The following is a 27,952-nucleotide window of genomic DNA, read 5'->3' on the forward strand; positions in this document are numbered from 1 at the left end:
GAAATGAAAAGTAAAAAGAACTACTATAAACGTTAAAAATGGTTCTGAGTAAAACATATATTCTAACGAATTTAACGTATTATTAACAAATTTAACTATTTCTCACTAATTTAACGTATTATTTAGCTTTTCGATTTGAAAAACGCAATGGCAACCGAAATACTAAATTATTGATTGAATCTAAGTGTAATGACAGATTTTTAAGTCTCGCAGTGGACTGATCGTTAAGACACGGTTCCCAGCAGATCACCGAAGTCAAGCATCACTGGCTACGGTCAGTGTGCGGGTGGGTGACCACTTGGATCAGCCTGCGTAGGGACCGAGGGTGTGCGGTATTGGTCCTCGTTAAACTGCTCTACCGTAAAGTGCTCGACTTCGCGTGCAGGTCGTCGGGCTACCGAAGCGGCGGTGCCATCTCCTCTGCAGAGGATCAAAATTGTGATGTCATGTCTTCGTATCATCCTCAGGGATGTTTCCCAGACCGTCGCCAATAGCCCAATGTGCAGCTCTAGTGCGACGTAAATGAACAACAACAACAGATTTTTAAAATTAGAGCTCCCGGAACCCTTTTAAATAATAAATTTAATAAAATAATTGTTCAAATAATAATTTAATAAATAATAATTACTTTTTAATAAAATGATATTTTTTTAAAGTTAAAATAACAGCTCTCGGAACCCTTTTAATTCTTCTCCGGACCCCTGAGATTTCGCGGAACACCATTTGGGAACTCTATGATCAACAACTCCTTATCATCATAAATAGAGAGACTGAATAAACATTACTGGGGGGGGGGGAGCCTATGAAATAAGCATGTATTGAATCTGAAAATAAGCACTTTTCCAAATGTAGTGACGTCACTTTCGCCCAACAAATGGAACATCGTGCTCTTGTAGATTGCGGGATAAAAATGAAGAAATAAAAATCCTAAATTTTTATTATATCATTCCAGATGTAGAGCAAGATCTGTCTTGTGAGAAATGTAGCAGATGCGACTTTATCTTCTTCTTTCTTTATTTATTTATTAAATATTTCGATTGCAGCTTATTAATTCAATTTGTTTTTAGCTTAAAGCAACCACCCTTTTCCCCCAAAAATTGTGTTTGTTTCTGTCTATTTTCAAAGCATACTCCTTCTTCAAAAATTTTTGACGCAACTTTTTTTTTTCTGAGTTGCATAATCGATTTTTAATTTGTAAACATTCCCCGACCTTTCACACCAACTTGTCGAAGATTAAATGTAAACAAGGCCGAAAACCACGTGGTTAGCAAGCTCTGCGTTTATTTTTTTCTTTCTCCCAAATGGTCCACTTTCCTTCAGTGCTGTAAGTAGTCTTTAAAGATGGATACAAAAAGAGGAGAGATTCTTTAAAATTCATCTATAAAATGTCGAGCGTGGATCTGTCGGCAAATGTTTTGTGGCAAACATTGTCGAAAGATGTGTGTTCATTAAGTCGACAAGAAAAGAGCTCTTCGACGCGAGAGATAATTCAGGAAGAGAGCGCTGAGTCTCGACCGTTGGTGCTTAAAGAAGCAAAATGTATAAAAAAGCAAGGTAAATTCTACTTTAAAAAATTATTTTTAGTATTTTTTTTTCTCATTTGCTGTTTTAGCAGGTTAACATAGTCTTATTACTATTATTTTAATAAAATTGGATTATTTTTCATTAAAAAAGTTTTTTTGTTGCTGTAGTTCATTTACTATAGCTGCACAGTGGGCTATTGGCGACTGTCTGGTAAACATCCCTGTTTATGAGTGGAAAAAATAGCTTTTTCTATGAAATATTTGCCCAATTTTTTTTAATGAAATTGTACTATTTTGTTTGAAAAAGTTGGATATAATAACTGAAATATGAGAAAATTATTTTTTTCGAAAAAGTTAGATATATTTTTATGGGCTGTGAATGAGTTTGATACTCCCATGGGAGTGAACTAATTCTCAGTGGCATTCTCACAATACAACAGGGTGCGTAGCATTTTTAAAAACTTGTTAGAGGTGCTTTTTTCATTGGAAGTTTTTAAAAAGTGCTTTCATTTTTAATTTCCAAAATGAGATTTTTTTTTCTTTACCATCTTTAAAATTTTTTGCATAATGAAGCAAAGTAATTATTAATTTAAAAAGTAGAATGAGCCACTCAATAGTGTATGTATTTAAAATTGTGCATAAATTGTTTTTATGGTGGCTAGTATAATCAAGAAAAAGAGTTTAAAAGGTGCTTATTTTTTGTTGAAATATTTGGCTACGCACCCTGTACAACTATTCATTCCGGAGTTTTTTTTTTTTTTTAACTGAATAGCTAATTAAATTAGCTGAACTAAATTGATTTAATTCATAAAAGTACAAAAACAAAGGTGTTTTTTTCAACAAATCGAAATGCCTGTTTCAATCGTATGAGGAATTGCTTTCTATAAAGAGATTTGCTAAGAGAATATTGGTAAAAGCACTTTTATTCTAGTATGTGTTTCAACCGTTCAACATAAAAGTTTACTAAAACTCGATTTGTTCAAAACGGTGCTTTTTAGCAAATTAGTGAAAAACTGTATTGTCTTATTTAATGTGATAGCGAAGTTAATTTAAATCTAAAAAAAAATGCTTGATTTTACTTTAATTTTAAAACATGCAATATTAAAAAAAGAAAAAAAAAATTTTTTAAATCAATTCCTACTTAGCTCAACAAAGAAACATTTTATTTTATTTACTTTTCATTAAATAATTAAAAAAATTTCTCCTATATAAAACTAAAATTAATTCATTACATTTAATGAATGAATTAATATTTGAAAAAACTGTATTAACATCAAGAATCATGAACTACAAATTTAAGAAAATGTATTTGAAGTTGAATGGATGTATAAAAAGTATTTTATTATCAATTGGAACTTCGAACATGACATAATGAGGGTGTAAACTAATAGTAGGATTTAAATAACTCCATTTACAGTTCAAGAACCAAATGAAATTGTTAACATCACGTGGTACAATTCGTTTCATCTAAAATCCCTCTCTGACGCTCTGATCTTACCTACTTAACAAGGTTAATTGTATTTAAATTATATATTTTCTAGTTGCACATTCGTCGTTGCTATTGAAAAAACGGTTGGGTTAGTTTAGTGTTGCTCTATGCACCCATGTCAAAAACAAGCTAAAAATACAAATATTTAAATTAAGATTTGAATGATGTTTTTGATAGCACTATAGCCGGGAAAACAACGCAAACCATAAAAGAGAATTTATAAGAAGAAAAAAAGTCTTAAAATATGAATATTTTTTGTTTTTTTCTGATGGAATCAAGTAAAAACTTCAACAACAAAAAATGGCATTTGAAAATCCGTTGCTCAATATTTTAAATTCGTTTATAATTCAAAAGTATATTAATGCTAATAAACATCGAAAATTCTGTTGTGTAAGTTTTTCTGGTAATGTGCATATTTTTTTTTTTTTTTTTTTTTTTTAAATAAGAATCCTGGCTATAATGTGAAAGACATTTCTCTCAAAATATCTCGTTTGTGAACGCATAATCAAAAGAAAATTTTCCGTTATTTATATATGGGAGGCATGGTGGCTCAGAGGATAGAGCAGTTGTTAACAACTGGCGGGACGCGCACTAAAATATATTAGTTGTTTTTTTGCTGATAATTTTCGTAAAAAATCTATATGGGATTAAAATACTTTTCTTTCGTTTAAAAAAAAATTCGTTTCGGTTAAATTTAACATACGAACGGTGCAATAAAATTTATTTCTCAGATTTTGCATCCAAGAAATTACAAAAATGATCGTGTATGTTGCTCTTTTTTATTTCCTTTTTTTTTTTTTTTTTTTTTGTATTTTGTGAATATAATTTGGCATGTGCGTCTCAGAAATTTTCTAGAAGAAATTCGCTCATTTAACTTTTTGAAACCGCTCATTTTGGACGAAATTATTTACATTTGTAAATTTTAAAACACAGAAAAGAAGGAAAGAATATCATATTTTATTTAAATTCCTCGAATTGAATATCGCATGAGCGGAAAAGAAGAAAAAGATTTAATTTCTGATGTTCGAGAATTTTTTTTGCTCTAATTCCTAATAAGTCGAAAATTTCTTTTATTTATCACAGAATTAAATTTAACAGAAAAAAATATCTTGTCACTAAGTTTTTGATTAAGAGAAGATTCAAAATGATACGTAACAAGCAATATTTGTAATGCTCATTATTTTGCTTTGTTATATTAAGAAAACTTTGATAAAAATCTGACAGTAATATTTCATGTTCCTTCAAACATAAGAGAGTCCCATATGAAAGTTTGATAAAGTTGCGGCTCGCCATTTGACTGGGTGTTTTAAATTGCGGCCCCCGGCCCAAGTTGAAAACCCCTGGGCCTTCCAGTGAGGTAAACCGGTTTCGAATCCCAGCGATGGCTGGTCGATACGAATTCCGCACCCGGCTCGCACCGACCACAGTGCTGATGTAAAATATCTTCAGTGGTAGACGGATCATAGGTTAGAGTTTCCTTGCCGTCAGGCTAACCGTGGTAGGTTTTGTGGTTTTCCACCATGTGACGGAAATGCGTGTTAATTCCATCAAAAAGTCCTCCACAAAGGCAAATTTATCCCAATACTGTTTCCCTTGTCTTCTGGATTGGGTTCAAAATTACAAGGCTACAGAGGTCAACATCTCATAAAAATTGGGTCGGTTGTTCAACGACGGTCATAAAATATTTATATATGGGGGTATTTTTCAGGGTCGGCCGAAACGTTTCTGAAGAAACATCTCAATAAGAAAGCACAATGAAACAATTTGATTGAAGTTGAAGGTGCAATTGAACAATAACATACCTATTTTTAGATCTATGGAAATATAATTGCTGCTCATTTCATTAAAAGCTCAATAGTTTTCTCCTGAATTTTGGTAAAAGTGTTTTTATATTAGCTGTGCGTAATCTCTCTCTCTCTCTCTCTCTCTCTCTCTCTCTCTCTCTCTATTTTTTACTACTTTTGATCGCAAGCTTGTAAAGTAAATAAAGGTCATAAAAAAAAATTAAATTTCCAATAACTTTCGTGCAAATTAGAATTTTGAAGCTAAATGTGCGTTAAATTCAGAAATAAAAATGGCTTTTTCAGCACGTCAAATTTTGATCCCGTAGTTGTATTTCAGCCGGCTACAGACAAAACAAACGTGGCATTTTTTCCTAAAGTTTTACATTTAATAATTTTGGAGCTCATTTTCTAATCTTAATTTATTATTCTGTCCTACTCTCTGTAATTTTTTCTGCACATCTTCGTAATTTCAAGCTTCTAAATCTTTTATATTTTGTGCACCAAAGCAAAATGTCAAAGATAAAAAGTGAGAAAAAATTAGCAATAAAAATTACAATAACTTTCGAACTAATTGAGGGAAAAAAATATGTTTACAAACATACGTGGTTCTATCAGCGTGGTAAATTTCAAGCCTATAATTGCCATTCTATATGGCATTTTTCCCCAACAAGGGTTAATAATTCTCGAAGTAAGTATCAAATGTTTATACACATCTTTGCAGTATTTGTGCAATAAATCAAAACGTAAACCTTAAGTTGAAACGATTATTTAATATTTTCCCTAAATCTAGGTAGTTGAGTTCCTCAGAAAACGACTTTGTTTCTGTAATACTAGTTTGGAAGGACGAAAATAACTGGTTTCGCCATATCCGTTACTTCTTAATAGTTATAAAACCAGTAGGGCGACTAAATATGGAGCTGTCACCTCGGAAATGCATTTGAATATATGGAATTAATTACTTTCTTCATTTTCTTCATTTTGGAAATGAAGCTTTAGAGAAAATGGTTTTGGAAAAACCTCTTTTCAAAGAAAATGGTTTTTGAAAAACATCTTTTCAAAGGAAATGGTTATTTTCTTTGAAAAGAGGCTTTTCACGCATTTGAAAAAAACTTATTACAGCAGAACCTCATTATTAAATTTTGTTGTCACTTGATGATTTAAAAGATAAATCACTTTTTGTATTAATTATTAAGGTCTGATTTGAATATTATTTGATTTAATAACGCCAATAACGAAGGTTTGATTTTTGAAAAAGAAAAAAAATGCGAATTTATCTCTAAAATTCATTTGTGTAAGTAATATCCTTGCATGCAACAGCTTGTGCAGTGCTCATAATAAAAAACGGACCACCCTGAATAACTTTTGATCTATTGATTAGATCTTCACGTTTTAGGACGCAATCCTAATGGTTTGTGGGGGTGATCTCAAATAGGCTCATTAATTAGTGCAGGCGATATTTTAAGTTACGAAATCAGAAACCAAAACGTATTTTCACTGAATAAACATACCATTTTTTTCGACCGACTCGAATTTCTGACCCCCAAAATATAGAGGGTAGCTGCAATATGGGAAATGCATCACCAATAGTTTTGCTCAGGAGAGCGGTTCAAAGCTTGGACCCCTTATTGTGAGTATTACTCTTTGCGTATTTCCCCATATATCATCGAGAACTACTTAAGCGAATTGTATATTTTTGCACACTTATAAAATTCGTTTATTCAAATTCCAGACATTAACAGTAAACATTTATCAATTTTTATAATTTTATTTCCTAATAATCAACAATAATTTTAATTGTAAGGTATGCAATTTTTTACATCATTTTAAAGAATGCAATTTTACACGGCAAAATAGAAAATGTGTGCGAAATGGGTCGAATAGTTCCTGAGAAAATCGTATTTTAAAAATTCGATTTCTTAGGAACTTTTCGACCTAATTCGCTCATATTTAGAATGTAAAATTACATTTTTAACAATGATATAAAAATTGTAAACCTTACAATTAAAATTTTTTTCAATTACTATTAAATAAAATTTATAAATTTTTAATAACAGTTGAAAAAGAATTTTTAGTGAATTTTTTTCTCGAATACATGAATTTTTTAATTATGGAATTTTTTTTTTTTTATTCGCTTTAAAAGTTTTCGACATACAGCGAAATACGCAAACAGTAAAATTATCATTAAGGGCCCCAAACTTTTGATTGTTCTCCTCCCTAAACTATTGGGAACATATTTTCCAGCCCCCCCCCCTAAATTTTGAATCCGAATACGCCGAAAAAATGGTATATTTATACAGAGAAGGTACGTTTTGGTTTCTGATTTCGTAGCTTAAAATATCGTCTGAACTAATTAATGGGCATATTTGAGGTCACCCCCATGAAACTGAACGTGAAGATCCGATCATTGGTTCAAAAGTTGTTCAAGGTGCGCACTGTACATAGAATGGCAAAGAACTTCCTAGAAGTAACTGACTGGGATATTATAAAATTTAGGTGATATTAATGTCAGTTAGTTTTGCAGATGTTATTTGGTTTCATTTATAAGTTGTCTTAAAAAAAAAAACTTGTAAAATGAATACCGTATCGCATTATAATTATTTTTGTCAAAACTAAAATTTTTAATTCAGGGTGCGTAGCATTTTTAAAAGGTGCTTATTTTTGATTTACGTTTTTATAAAGCTTTTAAAGGTGCTTTTTTGATTTTGGGTTTGTAAAAAGTGCTTACTTATGCTTTAAAAAGAATTTTTTTTTCTTCTTTGCAGTGTCGATTGTCGTTCTAAATTACAAAAAAAAAAAAAAAAAATGCATGATCTTCACAATTTTCTCTGCGATATTTATCAGAAACTAGTTATTTTATCATGATGTATGATCATGTAAAGTTTTTAAATTTTATTGATTTTATGTTTGTAAATACGATAACTTTAAACGATAGAAAAAAATAATTTTTATTCCTGCACAGATCCTAATTATGATTTTTTTTTTTTTGGAAAGTGATTAAAAATATTTTTGAGTGCTTAAAAAGTACTTAAAAGGTGCTTATTTTTTGTTGAAAAATCTGGCTACACACCCTGTAGATTTATTTCTGATTAAATTCTCTCTTTAATTATATCGATCTTTAAAACATCTCGTATGAAATTATTATATCTTACATTGTAATCTGGAATAAGAAAAGTAATGCAATCCCCAATACAATATTCACTTTTTCCCCGGTCTACTTAAAAACATTCTTACATAGCCATTGATTTAGTAACTATTCTCTTTTTAAAGAAAGAACATTATTTGTGCTGTAAAGAAGGAATGAAAGAGGGACAGAAAATTATCCTATATAAATTCTGGGATTTACCTATCAGTCGTCATTCTTTCTAGAAATGTAAGTAAAGAAAATAAAACCGTTGATAAAAGAAAGAATTATCTGAGTATGTCGATTCTTATCAGAGCTGACTTTAATTAATGTTCTGTTGACACACATATGTCAATCAAACAAGGGGTCAAACTTGGGTTATGCTAATAAAGTACCAACTATTTAAGTTGCTGAATGCCTTCAAAGGGATTCTCTTTTTTACAATAAATTTTATAAATGTTTACCAAGCAAAAAATATTTACAAGACAATATTTTTGTAATAATTACAAAAATATCAGATTACTATAATAAATATTGATCACACTAAAAAATATAAAAATGAGTAAAAAAAAGTTAGCAAACTAAAAAAATCTAAATGAATTCATATCGCAAATGTAAATTAGTAAAAGGCCTTTATTAATTTTTTTCAGTGTTTTTTTGATAGAATGATAAAAAAAAAAAACATTTTTCAATAATTTTTAGATGAAAATACAATGAGAATTAAAGCTAAATATTTTTGTTCGTGGTAAATTAATATAGGGTCCCTATTCAATAAATATAAGTGAATTTTTAATTTCAATAAATTTTTAAATTAAATGATAAAGAGATAAATAATATAATTTTGAAATGACAAATCTGAATCACATAAGATTTCTAACTGCATTTGCTTCCCTTGCATCCCTTCATACTTTTTTTTAAAAAATCTTGCCTCTAAAATACATTTTTTTTGATGACCCAAGACTACTGCAAATTTTAAGAACAAAACCAATAAAATAGAACTACAATAAAAATTCTAAAATACTTTTTGTAATTAATGAACGGTCCTTCAGACATAAACGCTCAAAATTAAAAACTCTCAATTCATATCTTTATTAAGTCAAATTATGAATTAACGAGAGATGAAATTTTTTAATTGATTAAGTTTTGTAATTGCTCACTGCTCTGATCCCCAAATCATCGTGAAACTGATCTATAAATGAAAGAACGTCGTAGGCTTGTCTGTGCCTGTAAAAAAAATGGCGCTTTACGAGCGCGAAGAACTTAACAAAAGGTATGTTTGACAGGGTACTGGAACAGGAGTTCGAATCCAACCTGCCAAAGACTCCATGTGTAGTAAGTGGTGACTGGTGCACATTAAATCTGTCGGTTTACAAAGTCCTCCGCGTGGCTAGAGGGCTTCACTCTAAACTCAAGTCCTAGTTCGTCTTAAGCTAAGTAAACAGCACTTGGTGGGTCCGTAGTTTCGACCCATTTCTTGATTTATATATTTGAACCATATTTTCTATTGTACTTAAAGAGGATAAAAATTTTAATCCGCTGAAGGAAAAAAAAAAAGCAGGTTTATCTATAACGAAACTACGCTTTAATGTTTATCATTTTGCAACTTAAGATGAATGTCAGCCTATTTAAAATCTACCCCTCGCCCGCGTTTTTAGACATAATAGTATTGTGAAATATATTAGTGCGGAGAAAAATGATTAGATCACAAGTTATTCATGCTTGGGGAATTTTATTTGTTTTGAAGTAAAGGGGTTTCTTTAGGAAGGCAGAGAGATACAAGGATCGTCCCCGCCTCGCATGGACCATAAAAATGATAAAAGTTAAAGAGCAAAATGAATATTATCACTTTTTCATAAACCTCTATGGGCACAAGTAAGATGTGCTGCGTCCCTATGGTAGAATTTTTTCGGACTTTCAGCGACATACCTCTCTAATGCTCTTTTAAAAATAACAAATATGCATGTTACTAAATTAAAGTAACAGAAGCGTCAACTTCAAAAAAAAAATGATGATAATAATAAATAGATAATAAAAATAATAAAATAAAAAAAATAATTAATAAAATAATTTTTTATTAAATAATTAATATTTTTTTATTCTAATATCATGGGCGATATTCTCGCATTCTTTAGGGGGAAAACACACTAATAATTTTCTCTTTCGCCTTTTGTAAGCCATCATCACATTAAAAAATAGTAATTAAAAAAAATCGTGAAATCCATTGCAGATATTACCGAAAAAAAAAAAAAAAAAAAAAGATCGATGAGGAAATCACGGAATCCGATGATGAAAAGCGTGTTTTCATTTCGAGATTCAGTTGTTGTAGTATCGTATTAAAGACATCGGATTTTGAAAACAATAGTATTGATTGCATAAAGAAATTAGAATTAAAATTTCTGCAGAAAAGAAATCCAAATTTTTTACTTCATTATTCTTTATTTTTTCATTATTATCAAATGAGAATAGAAAAATCACTAGTATTTTTTTCTCCACACCGATGCGCGAGAAAAACATCTTAATATGTATAATTTAGAAGAAAAGATCAAAGAATTCGAAAGTTTCTGCAGAAAAAAAACCCCAAATTATTTCTCAAAAGAAAAATCTTTCTGCTAGAATTCGATAACGTTCCGCTACAATGTCGCCACGATTCTGCCACGTGTAGTACAGCCTCTTTTTAAAACTTTCGCTGCGATTATGCTAAAAATATGCATAATTTTTGGTACTCTTAGACATTCATTTATTATAATTTTTATTTAATTAATGTAGGTTCCAATTGGTTGTCCACGTCTTTTCTAATTGTAAATACAGCCCTGGGTATCGGTATCCTCAATTTTCCTGCCGCTTACAATCAAGCGGGTGGTGTATTATATGCAACCTTCATACAAGTGGTAAGTCTGCTTATATAGTAATACATATATACAGTCCCTAGTCAAATTATTGGACGCTCTATAAGATTCTATGTAAAATATTAATTATCATGTGATACTATACAGCTTTATTGTTTTTACTCGGATGATACACGAACATAAACAAGTGCAAACGGGTTTCAGTCTCTTAAAAACAATACAGCTGTATATAGTATCACTTGATAATTAAGATTTTACATAGAATCTCAGAGTGCGCCTCATAATTTGGCCAGGGACTGTATACCAACACAATTGAAGAGCTTAATGGAAGAACCAGGTAAGTGACATTTTTAGGGGTATTCATGAATCAGTGAAGATAACATAGAGCTGTTGCATCCATTTGCTTAATGCAACAGAATTGTTTTTGTTTACACTTTAGTCTTCATAAAGGTAATCCATATTTGTATTTAGTATGCTTGTGTGATTTTTATTATCAAAATAAGCAGTGGTAAATAAAATAAGGCCAAGAATTTTTAGGCCCAACTTCTAATAAAAATTCTCACCCTGATTACAGCCTCTCTGAAAATGTCACTTACCTGTTTCTCCACCGAGCGCTTCATTTTCATTTTTTGAAATTATTTATTATTATTTGTTGCCCTTTCATTTACATTAATATATTAATCATATCCCGTTTTGAGTAGTTCGAGGTCAACTCAATTTACAGCAGTACTTTTCTCCTGTTCCTTTTCAAGAGATACTTATTTCCCCAGTATTAAAACTGCTTAGTATCGATGCAGTTTTAATAATCACCAAATATATCGATATAATACACCGATATTAGTATATTTGGTACTTATTGCATAACGCTTCAAGTTTGTGTGAAATACATCAATTATTAGTGGCAGCAAACTAAATACAGAATTTTAAAAACAAATAGAATTCATATATGCTAGTGAATCAATGTTTAATAATCGTAGTTTTAGTCATTCCACAAATACATGACTAATTTATTTTTTAATTTCAATTACCGTTTATTTTAATTTATTTCCTTTTATAGAACGCATTTTAAAAGAAATATTATAAGCAAAGTAAACACGTGGTTTCAGATAATTTTAGAAATATTAATTATGTAATGTAAGTCTCCGAATGCTACTAGGGCACTGAATGAATTTATCTGACATAGAAAATAAAACATAATTAAATATTAAAATACGAACAATAAACTTTTCTTTTGATCAAATAGCTATAAGCTAGTAAATATAACTGCACTGATGTTACTCTTTAAGATATTCGAAAAATTGAATCGTCTGTAGTTAAATTTATTGCAATGGCTAAGCTTAACCAATCAGAAAAGTCCAATTCTTTTTTCACTCATCCCGCTCGAACGGCACGTAGCAAAAAGTTCTTGTGTTGACTGTGGCCTTTATCGTGCTTCGAACTATCTGTAGACCAAATTTCGTTGCTTTCGGTCCGATCGCGAAATGACCTATAATTGTTTGAAAATTACATCGCATTAAAAAAAAAAGGAATATTTTGATGCAGGCAAACTAAATAAGTCCTCCTTGAAACTTTTCATTCGTTTGTTTTAAATATTATTATTAATATATATATATTGTCTTCCTAATGTAGAAAAATCGGTTTAGTCAGAGTATCACGAATTTCAAGCTCAAACAAAGCTTTCATTCGCATTCCTTTAAGCAAATCGGTATAGAGTTTCAAATACATGAAGCGGCACCGGGGTAGCCTGGTTGGTAGGGCGCTAGACGTGCGTTTGTGAGAGCGGTAGTTCAAATCCAACCGGCCAAAGACCGGTGTAGTAAATGGTGACTGGTGCACGTTAAATCTGTCAGGTCAAAGATTCCTCCATGTTCCCATTGCAAATTATACCTATGGTGGTACTGGATTGGAGATCGTTCTCTGGTTCAGGTCAAATTACGACCTGTGGATAAATGACTGAATATATGAATGGGTCCATCCTACAGACGGGTGTGACGTACAAATGTGGCAGAAGTCGAATTCTTGGCCATAGCTGGCGCGACTGGAAAACAAGAACAATCACCCCCCCCCTACGCTTTAATGGCCTACGACAACAATACATGGAGCAGTAGTAGACTGAAAAAAAAGATATATGACTTTCTTACGGGAATGACATCTTAAAGGGCCTCTTTATCTAGCATGCTACAATAGTGACTTCCAATGTAACTGAACTCCTCAGGTTTATTTGATTTCCTTTCATATTTTTTAAAAGTCAGACTTAGTTTAAAGCACAGTTTGACTCTTGTTGCATTACATTAAATGTGTTTGCAGGTGATGGTCCTCATGATGCTGTCGACCATGTTGATCCTGGCTTACTGCAGTGACTTCAATGGGGATAACACTTACCATAATGTCCTGCTGTCCATGTGCGGACGAAGGGGACAACAGTTGGCCGCCCTGACCATCACACTTACTCTCTACTGTGTTTGCGTCGCTTTCCTCATCATCATCGGTGACCAGATGGACAGTCGTGAGTGCCCCTCCCCAAAGTTTTCACTCTTTAATGTCCCGTAGATATTCGTCAACAGGAAGAAATCGGGATACCCTGGTTGGTAGGGCACTGGGCCCATGTCCAAGAGGTCGTGGGTTCGATATATTTGTATGATTAAAATTGAAAATTAAGAGATTAAATTAGTAATGATCCAGCATGTTACCTTGCGCAAATGCAAGGCAACAAGCCAATTAGACCAGTTCTTGACTTTAATATGAACACATCTTTAAAAATGTTTTCCTGGCACTCTCTATTACTCTTGACATTCGTATTTTGATAACTATCGAACTATCGCCGACCGAAGACTCCCCGTGTAGTAAATGGTGACTAATGCACGTTAAATCTGAAACGAAGCGGAATTTAAAATCTGAGAAATACCAAAAATACATAACTTATTGAAAATAAAAGGTGTGTGCTTTCACTTAAACACAGTCAATTTTCATTTGAACAAGTAAGGAAAATCTTGTTGGTCCCATCAAAACATTTTGATAGTTTAAGTTGCTTTCAGCACGCTTCATCCTGTTTAATGGTCACCATTAAACAGGATGAAACCAGCACGGTCCTGTTTAATGGTCACCATCATCGAAACATTTTTCTATTATGCGTTCATGGTTTTTGATAGGCCCACAAACTTCCATCATTCCATGATGGAAAATACTACCTTAATACTATGATGGTTAACCATCAGAAGAAGTTTGTTTCTCATGGGCCAACAATCCATGATGGTTCAAACTGAAAATTCGTGATGATCCATTAATGGTACTACAATGCATTTCCATGATTATTGTTGGTTCAGCAGAAATATAACATTAAAATTTTTCTTTTTTATATTGGTTCATCCTAAATCAGTCCGAATTCCTATATTGAGACGATGGTTGTTCACGATCGTTTTAAAATTTGATTCCTAATAGACTATGACGGAAATTTCTGATGGTTCAACTTGCACAAACCATCAAAAAAAGTTGCTATTCTTATGTTGGACCATCCTAAATCAGTCCAAATTTCTACTTTGTTGGCTACATATGTTGCTTACCATCAATAAATATAATGCTTCATGATGGAATTATTGATAGTTACCAACAAGATTATGTTGGTCCATCAATGGAAAACAATAAAAAATGTTGATTTGGGTAGGACCATGGAATATTTTATTTGGAAACAACACATCAAGACAAACAATTTTTAAAAAAAGTTGAGAGTTTAGTTTTAAATTTTGTTTAAAACTTAGAATCACATTGTTCATTTTAATAAGGTCTAATGACTAACGAGGATGATGTATCCCCCTAGTGCTGCACTCATTGTATGGTCCAGGCTTCTGTGAGCGGTGGTTCCTGAATCGACATTTCACCATCTCTGCCATTTCCATAGTCCTCATCCTTCCCACCTGTTTCTGTAAGAGAGTTGACTTCCTGGCATTCATTGGGTGAGATCTTTATTGCTTAACACTCAATACACACATATATATAATTTGTCTACCGTAAGAACTCCCCTATCCATTCGTCTGAACATGTGGCGGCGACTATGGTAGTGAGCTATAACTATTTCAAGTAGGGGTGTGGGATAATTGTTTAGAGCAGGTTTTGACTCAGGTTGGCGAGAGAATCTTTGTGGAGAAAAGAGTTTAACACCGTGTCTGCTCTCAAGAGGAACCCCATGATAGAATCGAATTAACATGTCTTTTATATTAGTGAACTTTAATTGTATTTTTGTAGTGGAAGATATAATACAGTACTTCCTCGGCAGAATTTTATCTGTGATAGAATTCGATGAATGGGATACCACTAGTTGATTCATTGCTGTTTTGTGAACAGCCGGGAGAGCTGTATTAACATCACCGTACTTCTGGAAGCTGATCGGGAGAACTGTATTAAGTTCACGTTTGCGATTGCTCTTGTGTTGCTTTTTAGCTGTCGAGTGTATACGTTGTATGTTGTGCGTGATTGAGACAGAAGTAGCAACAGCGCGAGGAGGTGGACAATCTCGCAGTCACAAATAGCAAGTCAACTGTTCAATGTGGCCCATTCATTGAAGTAGGCGTGTTCAAATTGAAATGGGAGGTTCTGTCAAGATAGGCATCTTCACATCACGTCCGGATCACCAATGTGGAGAAAGGAGTTTGAGACCATGCCAACCTTCATCTATCAAGAGGTATCTCGACATGGAAAGAATCGTGTTAACATGTCTCATATACTAGTGAATTGGAATTGTATTTTTGTAGTGGTAGATACACTACAATCTTTTTCTTCTGTCTACTGTGTTAGCCCTAGAGTGAAGAGAAGCTACCCTCCCTCAAATGCGCTATTCTTGTTTCTATAGCAGCAGACGGCCTCAGAATTTGTGTGTGTGCGGGGGGGGGATTCTTACCGTGAACAAATTATATTCTATTCCTATTCAATAGTTGGTCTCGGAGTTATAGGCCCTTGATAAAATGAAATTTCCTCATTTTTTTTAAATGTTAATAAAGCGTTCCTAATTTTTCCTGGTAACTTGATTTGCAAAATTTTAAACATTCTTTATTGAGCTTAATATATTATATATAACTTTGAAGTTCTTACTCTTTAGTCGACGTAGTTTATGCAAATTTAGAACATTGGTTCTAATGGTATTGATGTTGGATGAAATAGTTTCTATTTTATTTTTAAATAAAGAAGGCAGTTTCTCAAAATTGACATTTCAAGTTTGAAAAAGAAAAGTTGCAGCGCAGAAATCGCTCTATGTTTAAAATAGCAAGCATAGCAGAATCAAATAGCCCGGAATCACAGAAGGCGTTGCCGAGAAATCCAATCAGCGCGCTCAAAATCTCTCTCTAGAAACTGTAGATGTAACGGTAGTTATAATGCATTCTACATCATCTGCAGTAAATTCTGCCTAACCCACCTCTGATAGAATTTGAATATTCCAGTCTCATTCAAATTAACAGTGGGATTCATGGACTAATCTGATTTACATGGGTGTCTAAAGACTACAGGGGAAGATTCTATCAAATATCGCACTCCAAAATAATTAAAAACCTATAGTTGACTAAAATTCAATCATTTTTTTTTTCTCACTTCCCTAAACTTATAAAAGGCTGATACTTTCCAGACAAAATCTTACTTAATATATACACTCTAAGAATAAGAGAAAGAACATATTTCTACAGAGAATCGAGAAAAAAAAAATTTAAATTTTGAAATTTTTTAGCCATGTAGAGATGAGTTTTGTGTCATGAGCCTTAGTTACAATATTTTTTTAAATGTACTCCTTAAAAATGTTTTAAGAAAATTTATTATCTTAGTCAGTTTTGTGTTAAACTAAATCTAAAAAGCCCTTAAATGTTAAAAAAAATTGTTACAAATTTAAATCGAATGCAAATAAGGGTTAAAAAAAATCATCATTAATTAAGTACAGTTCGTTCTAACGACATTTCACTATACCAAATGACATGGGTCGTTATAAATTTATTGTTCTCAAAGTTGATTTTATTCGTAGATTGGCAAGCGGTAAATAGGCCATCGAATTTTCAAAAACTTTCTGCTTATCTAGAGAGCTCAAATCACAATTAGAGCTATGAGCCTATAAAAGTTGCAGTCATTTCCAAAATGTTGTAGCTGAAATTTATTGCTAATCAATATATCGTCCATTTCTTAACATAAACAAATTAACGGAAGCAATTTAAAAAGAAGAAAATAAAGTTGAAAAGCTCTTTCTTAATAATAAACTTTAAGAGGAGAAAAATAAATATACTTTTGTTGAGTCTAAGAACAAAAAATGCAGAGCTCACCCCGTTCTACTGTGATGCGACCTGATCTGAAAAAAATTATTTTTACCTTTTTAAACATGGAAAAAAATAAACATTATTTTTTAATTTTTATTTTATGTAACCAGCCAAGACCGTTTTTTTTCCAGGTCAGTTGGAATCTTTGCAATGTTGTATCCAGTTTTCTTAACTGTGTACGGATACTTTAAACTGAATGTGAAACATGTGGAAATAAAGACGAAGTAAGTAGACTATCTTTGTAATGATTTGGAATGGATGAACGGAGAAAGCAAATTTGGAATGGATGATTACTTTAAAGGCAGGGAGCGCGGAACCGAGGGAGGATAGAGAGAGCTTTAGACCTCTCACATTTTTCACGCGATATTTGTGTAATTAAATTTACAGTTATTCGAATTCTTGATTGCCATTCTGTGAAGTAGTTCAGATAATTACACTCACACATATATGTAATAAGCACAAAGAAATATAAAATAAAATAAAATAGAAAAACTTTCAATGGGAAAACGTTAAGGTCTTCATCAGGACACATTCTTTACAATAAATGCGATATATATACATTATAATACATCTATTTTTAAAATATTTTTTTCTTTTGATGCACGCCGGTAAGTTTGTTTTCTGCTTTCTTTTATTTCATACTCATTTTCAACTGTATTTTTATTTTTTAGCGATAAAGACACATTATGAAGAGTAATTTTTAAGTTAGGATAATTATTCTTCATTCAGAAATATCAAATTTATTGTAAAGGACGTGTCCTGATGAAGACTTTTACTCTTTTTCCATTAAAAGTTTTTCTATTTTGTTTTATTCTTCTTATTTGCGCTTATTATATACATATATATATAGACGATCTTGAGATATAGTCTGATAGTGTAAAATCTTTCTTTTTTTTAAAAATCTGTTGTCAGTTATAATAACTACTCTAGATTGTTAGTATTAGATTTAATTTTGATGATCTTGTGATAAGTTCTTGCCTACGATATATTTCAATTTTATCTGAATTTATGAAAAGGAATCTTTACCATAATATTTGTAATTTTAAATCTCATTTTTACTGTCGTGAAATAATTAATCTGGTGTTATAGCAGCTTTATCTGACAAATAATTTAAATCTTTCGCGAGATATTAAATTTTCTATGGTTACTGTGGCGTGGAATCTATTTTAATTTATAATGATGATTTAAAACTTAAAATATTGTGTATACAAAGGTCATTTTAGAATAATGATTCTACTCGTAAAATAAAAGTTTCAATAATGAGTTCATAATGGGTGATCTAACATTTCTACTCGTTACTCATTTGTAAATATTCAGAAAATTCTTATCACTCATAAAACTAAACAGAACGTATCTTTTCAAAAAATATGACATCCAGCTGCTTACGAAGCTGACATTACTGATCACTTTTCTGCTATTTGTAAATCATTCTAAGTAATTTGTGAATCAATTAATTGTATTTATTCTAAAATTGAATTGGATACAATTTCTCTCTACTTTATTCATTTGAAATTGATTTTGTAAACTTTGATATTGTGTGAAATTTTTTAAAATTTATTTTCATGTCAAAAAATTGTGTCCGCATTTTCTTTACAGAAGGATAGGATACAAGGAAGGATATTATCATTTTCCTTTTTTACTTAGTTCTGCTTATTCTAACGCGTTCATCAAAGGTAAAGGGATTTTAAATTATTGATAATCGTAAGAAGCTATTTTGGTATTTTTGTTCTAAATGTATTAACTGGTAGGTGCCGTTAAAAGCAGCTGTTGAAGAAAGCAGGTAAAATCCCAGATGGCAAAATAACGTTTATTTTCATTCACCAAAATCTTTTAATGTAAACATAAAAAGGTTTGTTATGCGGTTTACGTGTAAACCTTCTAACCTTAAAACGAGACTTGTGACAATCTGCTCTATTTTATGCACATTACCCTAATCTATAAACTTGGAAAACAACCTTCTATATAAAAACCTTACATCGAAGATAGGGTTTCAAAGCATGAAAAAATCCTTCAATCAAGCTACTCTCAAGGGGAAAATAACCTTAAATCTAGGTAATTATAAGGTTTCTTTTCGCAAACGTCTTGTATTCTCAGCTGAAACCCGCTTTGTCACGGAATTTTGATGGACACAATGCGGTTTGATCCTATCGCTAGTGTGACGTCATCTAAAACGTCATGATGGACACAAGTGACCATCTTACGAAAGTGACAATACTTTTTAAAAAAGCTTTAAAAAATAAATTTTAATCCTTTTAGGATGAAAGGTTTCAAACTGCAATATTTTTGCTTTATTGAAAAAAGGTTTTTAGTACCAACATTTTTGTGACAATAAGAAGAAAATTCCGACACTTGCTTTCTGGGATCTTATTCCGCATGCACAAAGTGAGATGAAATCTTTTCCAGCATTCTGGGAATGAAAAGTAAAAAATATTTTTCGATTTTTTTTTTTTTTTTTTTGATACTGGAAAACGTGTTGCATTTAAGCCGATACTTAAAGTGTATGAGTTTATTTATTCGCAATAGCAAATATCAGCTTTTTAGGGAGGTTAACTGAACTTATGGATAATGTTTTTTTTTTTTGCTTTGAAGATAAATTCTATGTTTCTCTTTTAGGCCGGATGATTTGTCAGGGATGTTTGCAATGTTTCCAGTACTTGGGTTAGGCTATCAGGTAAGTGAATCTTTTATTATTCATGTAGCAGCCTCCTACTCAACCAGACGCATCTTTTAACTATGTATTATAAAGGAATGACTTTCTGCAGTTATTTTTAGTCCTGGAAAATAGGAAAAAAATGTGTGGAAAAACTGGGTTTGCACAACGTCTTCTAGAAAAGGCCTCTGCGTGGATCAATTTAGTAGTCCGACGTAACGAACATAAACTGCGCAGTGGAGTGAAATACGAAATAAGTCACTACGTTCGGGCTACTAAACTGCGCAATGAAGGATAAATACGAAAGATGTCACTAGGTTCGGACTACTAAAGGATCGGGTTTCGCGTTTATTCTTAACCCGGTGCAGAGGCCTTCTCCTAGGAGGTGTTGGTTTGCATCCAAGAGAAGTCGGATCTCAAAATAGATCTATAGTTCATCGTAATAGCAAAAATCTATCGGATATCATACAAGCTATGGAGGATAATGGGACAGGAACATCGCGATGTCTAGCAGGTTAGTCAGGATGAAGAACGAGACTCATCATCAGAAACTTATCTAAATCGCATGATTTGCGCAGGTTGCAGCATCTTGTACTCCCAGAAACATGCTTGCCTCTAATTTCATAAAAACTAAAGTGGTCGGAGCCGATGGTAAGTCACCAACAATCATGAGGAAACACCCCAGACTGGGGCGGGGGGAGGAGAGAAAAAAAAAACTTGAATTATTGTAACATTTTTGTATGCTGATTACGCGCGAATGTGCTCGTCACGGGAAAGTCTCCGTATTTATATTTGAGTCTGTTTCTTCCTTAAAGTGAACGTTCTTATAAAACCTATTTATTTTCTTGTATTTTTTAACAGCAGATTTTTATTTTTAAAATGGTCAAAGAAGTAGCGATAAACAACTAAACCGAACACAATGACCTCTAACCCGAAGCAAATGACAATCCCGAATGTGTCGTTCAAAAAAGCCTATAAAGAGGTGTAAGAAAGAGGGTCAGAATTGCAGAAATGCCATGTAATCTTGGAATTGATCTGAATTTCATGTTTTCCGAAAATTACCGAAGTCAAAATTCTTGATGGTCACATCAAAACAATTTGATGGTTTATGTTAGTTTCAGATGGTCGATTCATGATGGTTCAACATCAATTGATGGCACCATCATCCAACATTTTCCATTATGCGTTTATGGTCTTTGATATGCTACTTAAAGACTATGATGGGTAACCATCAAGGGAAGTTTGATTTTCATGGACCAACAATCCATGATGGTTCCAACAATATATTTCCATGATAGTTTAATGGGATTTATTGTTGGTTCAGCAGGAATAAATCATCAAAACAATCCATTTTTTATGTTGGTCCATCGAAAATTAGTCCGAATTCCTATATTGGAGTGATGGTGGTTTATGATCGTTCCAACATTTGATTTCTACGAAACTATGATTCAAATTTATGAACAAACCATCAAAACAAGTGTTGCTATTCTTATGTTGGACCATCATCAATCAATCCGAATTCCTACATTGGGAATATGGTTGCTTATGCTGATTACCATCAAAAAATATAATGGTTCATGATGGAATCATTGATGGTTATCATCAAGATTATGTTGGTCCATTCATGGAAAACCATCAATAATTTTGACTTGGGTGTTGACAAAATCCAAATAGGCTCAGAAATAGCTTGATTAGTCAAGTTGAATGGCTAAAACATGAATATTAGATAAACGAAAGAATGCATTCTCTTTCATGTTCTTAAGTGCCAAGAGGTGGTCGTTCCTGTCTACTCGTGCATGAGAGAGCGTCGTTTGGGTAATTTTGTGAAGTCATCGATTGTAGCCATGATATTCCTCTTCATCGTCTACTCCATCATCGGATGCTTCGGATACCTGACATTCGGAGCCAATGTGACACACAATGTCATGAAGATGTACAACGCAGACGATCCTTTCGTGATGGTGGGCGTCTTTGCACTCATCATCAAAATGGTTGCCACCTATCCCATACTCGCCACTTGCGGAAGGTAATCTTCTTCTTACATCTAAGTTCTACATAACAGGATAGCCTGCCTGATAAGGCACTGGACCCATGCCCAAGAGGTCGTGGGTTCGATCCCTGCCGGTCAAAGACTCCCTGTGTAGTAAATGGTGACTGATGCACGTTAAATCTGCCGAGTCCCCATAACAAATCATACCTCTGGGGGTACTGATCTAGGAGTTTCCTTGTCTTCTGGATTGGTTCAAAAAGACAAGGCTACGGAGTTGAACATAAGTAGTCGTGAATCCAAAATTGGGTCGGCTGCTCAACGACGGATTAAAATACAACGATAAGGGAGCCGCCATGGCTCATGGGAAAGAGCGTCCGCCTTCCAATGAGGTAAACCGGATTCGAATCTCAGAAATGGTTGGTTGATGCGATTGCGCCGACCACGCTGTTGACGTGAAATATCCTCAGTGGTAGACGGATCATGGGTTAGAGTCCCTTTGACGTCAGCAGTTAGGCGTTCCGTAGTTTTCCTCTTCATGTCATGCAAATGCGGGTTAGTTCCATTAAAAAGTCCTCCACGAAGGCAAATTTCCCCCAATATCTGATCCAGGAGTTAACCTTGTCTTCTGTATTGGGTTCAAAATTACAAGGCTGCGGAGTTGAATATAAGTAGTCGTGAACCCAAAAAACTGGGTCAAATGTTCCACGACGGTTATATATAAAAAAATAAAATAAAATAGTAAAACAAACAAATCCACACACAATTTAGAATAGAGAAATGTATATGTGTGAGTGGGTGTGCAAAATCGAACATTCGATTTTTTAGAAACTACTTGTCACATCTTGTAATTTGCCATGTAAAATTATATTTTTTAAAATGCTGTAAAAACTTGTCTGCCTTAGAATTCTAAACTATTTAGATTATTATTGAATAAAAAATAATTAATATTTACTGTACTATAAGTCATTTGTATGCGTGGAATCTTCATTGGATTAATAAATTTTAAATTGTATTCAAAATTTTTTAAATTCGTTCAAATAGTTCTTGAAATTATGTGAAATACGCAAAATGTAAAATGAACATTACTCCCTCAATATTTAGGAGAGCAGAATAAATAAATAAAAAAAAAGGTATGTTTATTCAGAGAAAGTATTGTTTTCGAGCTGTCCCTATTTCCCATCAGGATTTTTCAGATACTTTAGCTAAAGATAAATAAAAGTAGGGAGAATTGCATCTCAAAGAATAAGATTAACATCAGAGTGTCTTTACGAACACACAAAACAACAAGAGGAAATAGGTAAACAAATTAACGAATTATTAAAGCCCAGCATAATAAAAAAAAAGCCCTTTAGACTTAAAATTTTCAAGAAGATAAAATTAGTAGATTATGTTGTCCCTAAGAAAATGAAATGGAATGAGGAGCCCCGAATAGAAACTCTCATAACTAAATTAAGCAATCGGGTTTATTTTAGTCGCTTGGATATGGTTTTTGGAATATTTCTGATGACACCGAAAAACTAGTCACTGGTTAAAGGGATGGCTATGGATGAAAAGAGTATCTTTTAAAAAACGATCTGTCACATTCTCAACTAAATATAAGGTGTCATTTGTAATTTATTTGCGTCGCACTAGAGCTGCTCAATGGACTATTTTATTTCCTTATTTTATATCCGTTGTTAAATTGCCGACCCAGTTTTTACCTTGTAATTTTGAACCAATCTAGAAGACAAGGAAAGTCTCGGATCAGTACCCTTTGTGACTCGACAGATTCAACATGCATGTCACCATTTACTGCACTGGGAATCTTCGGCCTGCGGGATCGAACCCACGACCTCTTGGACATGGGCGCAGTGCCCTACCAACCTGGCACTCAATGGGCTATTGGCGACGGTCTGGAAAGCATCCTTGAGGATGATCCGCAGACATGCCATCACAATTTTGGAGGGGAAGGCACCACCGCTTCGGTAGCCCGAGGATCTCGAAGTCGGTAGAACAGTTTAACGAGGACCCATACCGCATACCTGATCAAAATGGACAACCACCCGCACACTACTGACCTCAGCCGGTGATGCTTTCTGTTGGGAACCGAGTTTTAACGATCAGTCCACTGCGGGACAATATCATTTGTTATGAAACTTTGTTTTGTGAGACAAAATAAATTAGTTGAAAACCCCTTATTATTTAGAGCTTTCAATGAAAAAGTAGAAAAATAGAAATTTGGTCTTTTTAAGTTTTCAAGATATTCAAAACGGATTTTCTTCATAAGTTACCAAATACGATTTTAAACTAAATTATGAAGGAAAAAATACTTTTTTTCCGCGCATGCGCAGTATGAAAGGACTACTTTAAATCTAGGATAAGATATCTAGCGCAATTTTTAATGAAATTTTTTTTCTCATTTTAAAATATTTTTATGCCGACCGGCTTGTCTAGGGGGCAGGGAACTGTCCTTGCAACAGAAAGGTTCTGAGTTCGAATCCCGGGCAAGGCATGGATGTTTCTTTCTTTCTATCTGTGTTCTATGTCCTTTCTCCTTTGTGTGTGAATGGGTTGTTCTTCGGGTTAAAACGGGTTGTGGTAACGTGACGTGTCTTCGTCACAGGTGCCCACTGGGTAACGAAAAGAGAGTTAGCAGTTCTGGCTCGTTCTGTGGCCAATAGACAATAGTTCCAAGTGCCCGCCATTAAAAAAAAATTTTTTTTTTATTCATTTAAAATTACTCTAAAAATTTTGTTAAATTTATTGAATATTTATGCAAATATAGTATAATTTTTTTTTTTTTTTTATAAAATTGACCAAATCTTAACGAATATTTAATCTAGGTTTACGAAATTCTGTGTTGTTATTTCATCATCAACGTAATTGACGTGATTATAAAGCTTATCGTTGTATCCTTTGGCATAGTTCAAAATCGTCCGTCATTTTTTTCCGGTCCTTCAAACTGTACGTATATATATCTTATTATTTTTAGAGATGCAGCAGCAGGTCTGTATGCAGAGTTGAGGAACCTCAAACCATCAGAATTTGTTTCAGCAGAAAAACAAAGACGCTATGTAGCCGGTGCGATCTGGTTCTCAACCTCACTCATTTTAGCTACCACCACCGATGGTATCGGAATAGTTCTTAAGTACCTGGGTTCCGTGGCATCAGCCAATATATTCATTTATCCGGGTAAGTTTATTCCTTCTCTACCTTCTTTCAGGATCACAAAATCCAGCTAGGATTAAGCACACAGGGTTGCCACAGAAAAAAAAGAACAAAATAGTTGCTTTTAGTAGCTTAAAGCATGAAAATAGTTGCTGAAAACTATGAAAATAGTTGATAAATAAGAACAAAAATTTTATTAAATGACTTAACCATCATATACCATGCTCCATTTAGTCAAGTTGGTGGCAAATATCATAATTTTTATATAAACGTTAGTGTTCTTGCACTAAATTTTTACATCAAAAAAATTTGTATAATTGCAGAAAATTAACTACTTTAAATTACTAGAATTCGTTCAAAAATTTTTTTATTATTAATTTCATTAAAAGCATACTTTGTCTAAAAAAATTTCCCTTTTTATCAATAATTGATTTAGCATGCATATATATATATATATATATATATAGGGAAAAGTGATTACTCTTATCCAAACTTCTCGTATTGTAATATCGTATTAAACATTGGGTTTTTAAAAATCATACGGAATTTTGTAGCAATAACAGTTGAAAAGGTGATCGAGAAGCGAAATAGACTTACAATAAAATCTGTGCAAATTGAACGAATTAAAAAGAGATGACTCAAATTTGCAACTCAAAATTTTTTAATAAAATTCAGCGTGTTCAGAAGCTCTCGGGTTTTTTTAAGTCAATTTATGCTAAAAAACATCGCTAAAAGTACTGAAAAGTCTCCCAATAGTCTTCTTTCCGTGAAAATTGTTGCTTTTTTTAGCCTTTTCGGGCAAAAAAAAAAAAAAAATGGCCATAGCCGCATCATGCCAAAAATAGTTGCATTTTAGTCGACTGTGGCAACCCTGAAAACACGATTTATATCACTTAATATTCTTTTTTTTTTTTTGAGAAAAAAAAAATCGTTGATTTAAACCAATTAATTTCTTTTTAAATAAATCAACAAGTTGAAAATAATTTTATAAGTTTCAAAATAGACTAATAAATAAATAAAATTAGAGACTAGAAGTCGATAAGCTGTATGCAAAATAATCTGCCGGTAATAAATACCCATATAGCTTCATGTTAATTTGAATACTTCGAGAATTTTTAAAATATGTTAGATATGTAGTTAGTGCTTACCAATATGGAAGAAACACTTGTTCTGACCAGATAACCTTACACTAAGATCTTTCTTTAGACTAAGATCACTTACACTAAGATCTTTCTTTCCTTTTGTCTTTACTCTTTGTTATATCTCCCGTTATTGGAACTGATTACGCTGGACCTTTCCGAGAGAAGTTTATAAAAGGAAGAGGTGTGAAGACTATGTTTGTTTATTTGTGCATCTGTCCATAAAAGCTGTTTATTTAGATGTAGGTTGGTACGTTATTTAAGTCGCACTAGATGTGTACAATGGGCTATATGCGGCGGTCTGTGAAATAACCCTGAGTATATCCCCCCCCCATGCCATCACAATTTTGATCCTCAGCAGAGGGGATCGTTCCCCTGATTTATTAGCCCGACGATCTGCGCACGAAATCAACCACTTTTCGGCAGAACAGTCAAACGAGGACTGATATCGCGCACCCACGGTCCATAAGCAGGCTGATCAAAGTGATCATCCACCAGTGATGCTGGACTTCGGTGATCTGCTGGGAACCCTGTCATTATGATAAAACTTCTAATCCATAAGCATTTCACAGTGATTTTCAATATAAATATGTAAGGTAATTTAGTTTTACTGTAATAATGGAAACATCTTAATTAAAATAACTAAAAAAAGGGCATTTTTTTTCAAACTGAATTTTTTATTTCTGCTTTAGTTGTTAAGTAGTTTAGCCGTATAATTACAAAAAATTACTGCATGATTTTAAAACAAAATTTATAGAGCCTTAATAATAATGGATTTCTATAAAATTATTTTCCTTGCCTTTTATTTCCATGCAGGGTTCACATGATTTCTACCACTTCATTTTTAAAAAAAATATCATTTAAATAATTTCATTTTTTAAAATTCTTAATTCAAAATTAGTTTTACATAATATTTTAAAAAATTTTTTTGAATTAGTTTTGCATAAAATTATATGGTTCTTAACTAGCAATTATTAAGTTATTCAATAATGCCTATTTCTAAATACATTCGCTTTTAAAACATTGTTAATGTATTTAAATTATTAAAAAAAAAACTTGCTGAACAGTTTTTTTTAAACGTTTTCCGATCTAAGTTAATTTAATCTTCATTTGATATCTAATTGACAAATTGACTTCCTTACAGTTTACAGGGATGATTAGCTTGAAAAATAACTAAAGTCTGATAACGTTTATTTAGTGATAATTTTTAAAAAATTAACATCAAAAATTTTAGTTAGAGATATTTAGCATTTTACCCTTCGTATTGTGAAACAATACTTTGTCTTATTCATACATTTAATCATTACTTTGATTAGTAAATGTAAAAAAAAAGAAAAAATGTTTTCTAAAAAATTTTTTGCATTTTTACCAACTCTTTTTCCAGGTATCTGCCTGATGCAGGTGGTTCTTATGAAAGATCCAGATCTGAAAAAAATAAAAAACAGACTGCTTGTCGCATACGGGATTGCTGTTGCAGCAGTGGGTGCCTTCTGCTTGGGCGTCGTACTCTTTGAAGCAATCCTCAATCCCAGTGATGACGATGCCACAGTCGACTTGTGCCACACGTTGCCTTCCACGGGCAATGTGACGCTAACTCCTCTCACGTGATAAAACAGACTCTCTTCATTTTTAGAGAGAATTCTCTTCATTTTTAGAGAGAAAGTACTGACTTTACATATCATTAAGACTGTGAATGCAATAATTTGTCATGTATTTTTCATATTTATGCCATAAATTATAAATGCTTGCTTATCTAGATAGACATCATTGCTATTTTTATTTGTTTTTCTAAACTCAATAATAATTTTATAATAAGATATTTTTCTCCTTTTTTGATGCAGATTTTTATTCAATTAAATTCAAGGGTTTTCTGGGAAGAAAACAATCTTTTAAAATGCTTACAATTTGCACTTCATAAAAACGCTAATGAACCATGTCATCGTTACACTAATTGTTTCAGTTATTTTAAGAGAAGAGGA

The 27,952-nt window shown here is 32.6% G+C and overlaps 1 protein-coding gene across 1 annotated transcript; it reads left to right on the forward strand.

The window, feature by feature from the left end:
* Window positions 1-950: 950 nt before the first annotated feature.
* Window positions 951-27,737, forward strand: LOC107445071 (sodium-coupled neutral amino acid transporter 7). Its single transcript, XM_043050655.3, has 9 exons — window positions 951-1,554; window positions 10,684-10,805; window positions 13,071-13,269; window positions 14,578-14,713; window positions 17,179-17,271; window positions 19,661-19,718; window positions 21,461-21,723; window positions 24,659-24,858; window positions 27,358-27,737. Exons 1-9 carry the CDS (start codon window positions 1,386-1,388, stop codon window positions 27,579-27,581), a joined length of 1,464 nt encoding a protein of 487 aa, XP_042906589.2. The 5' UTR covers window positions 951-1,385; the 3' UTR covers window positions 27,582-27,737.
* Window positions 27,738-27,952: the final 215 nt, after the last annotated feature.

This window comes from Parasteatoda tepidariorum, chromosome 5, assembly GCF_982258835.1.
Source record: "Parasteatoda tepidariorum strain Cologne lab strain chromosome 5, Ptep-v5.0, whole genome shotgun sequence".
NCBI classification, from domain to species: domain Eukaryota; kingdom Metazoa; phylum Arthropoda; class Arachnida; order Araneae; family Theridiidae; genus Parasteatoda; species Parasteatoda tepidariorum.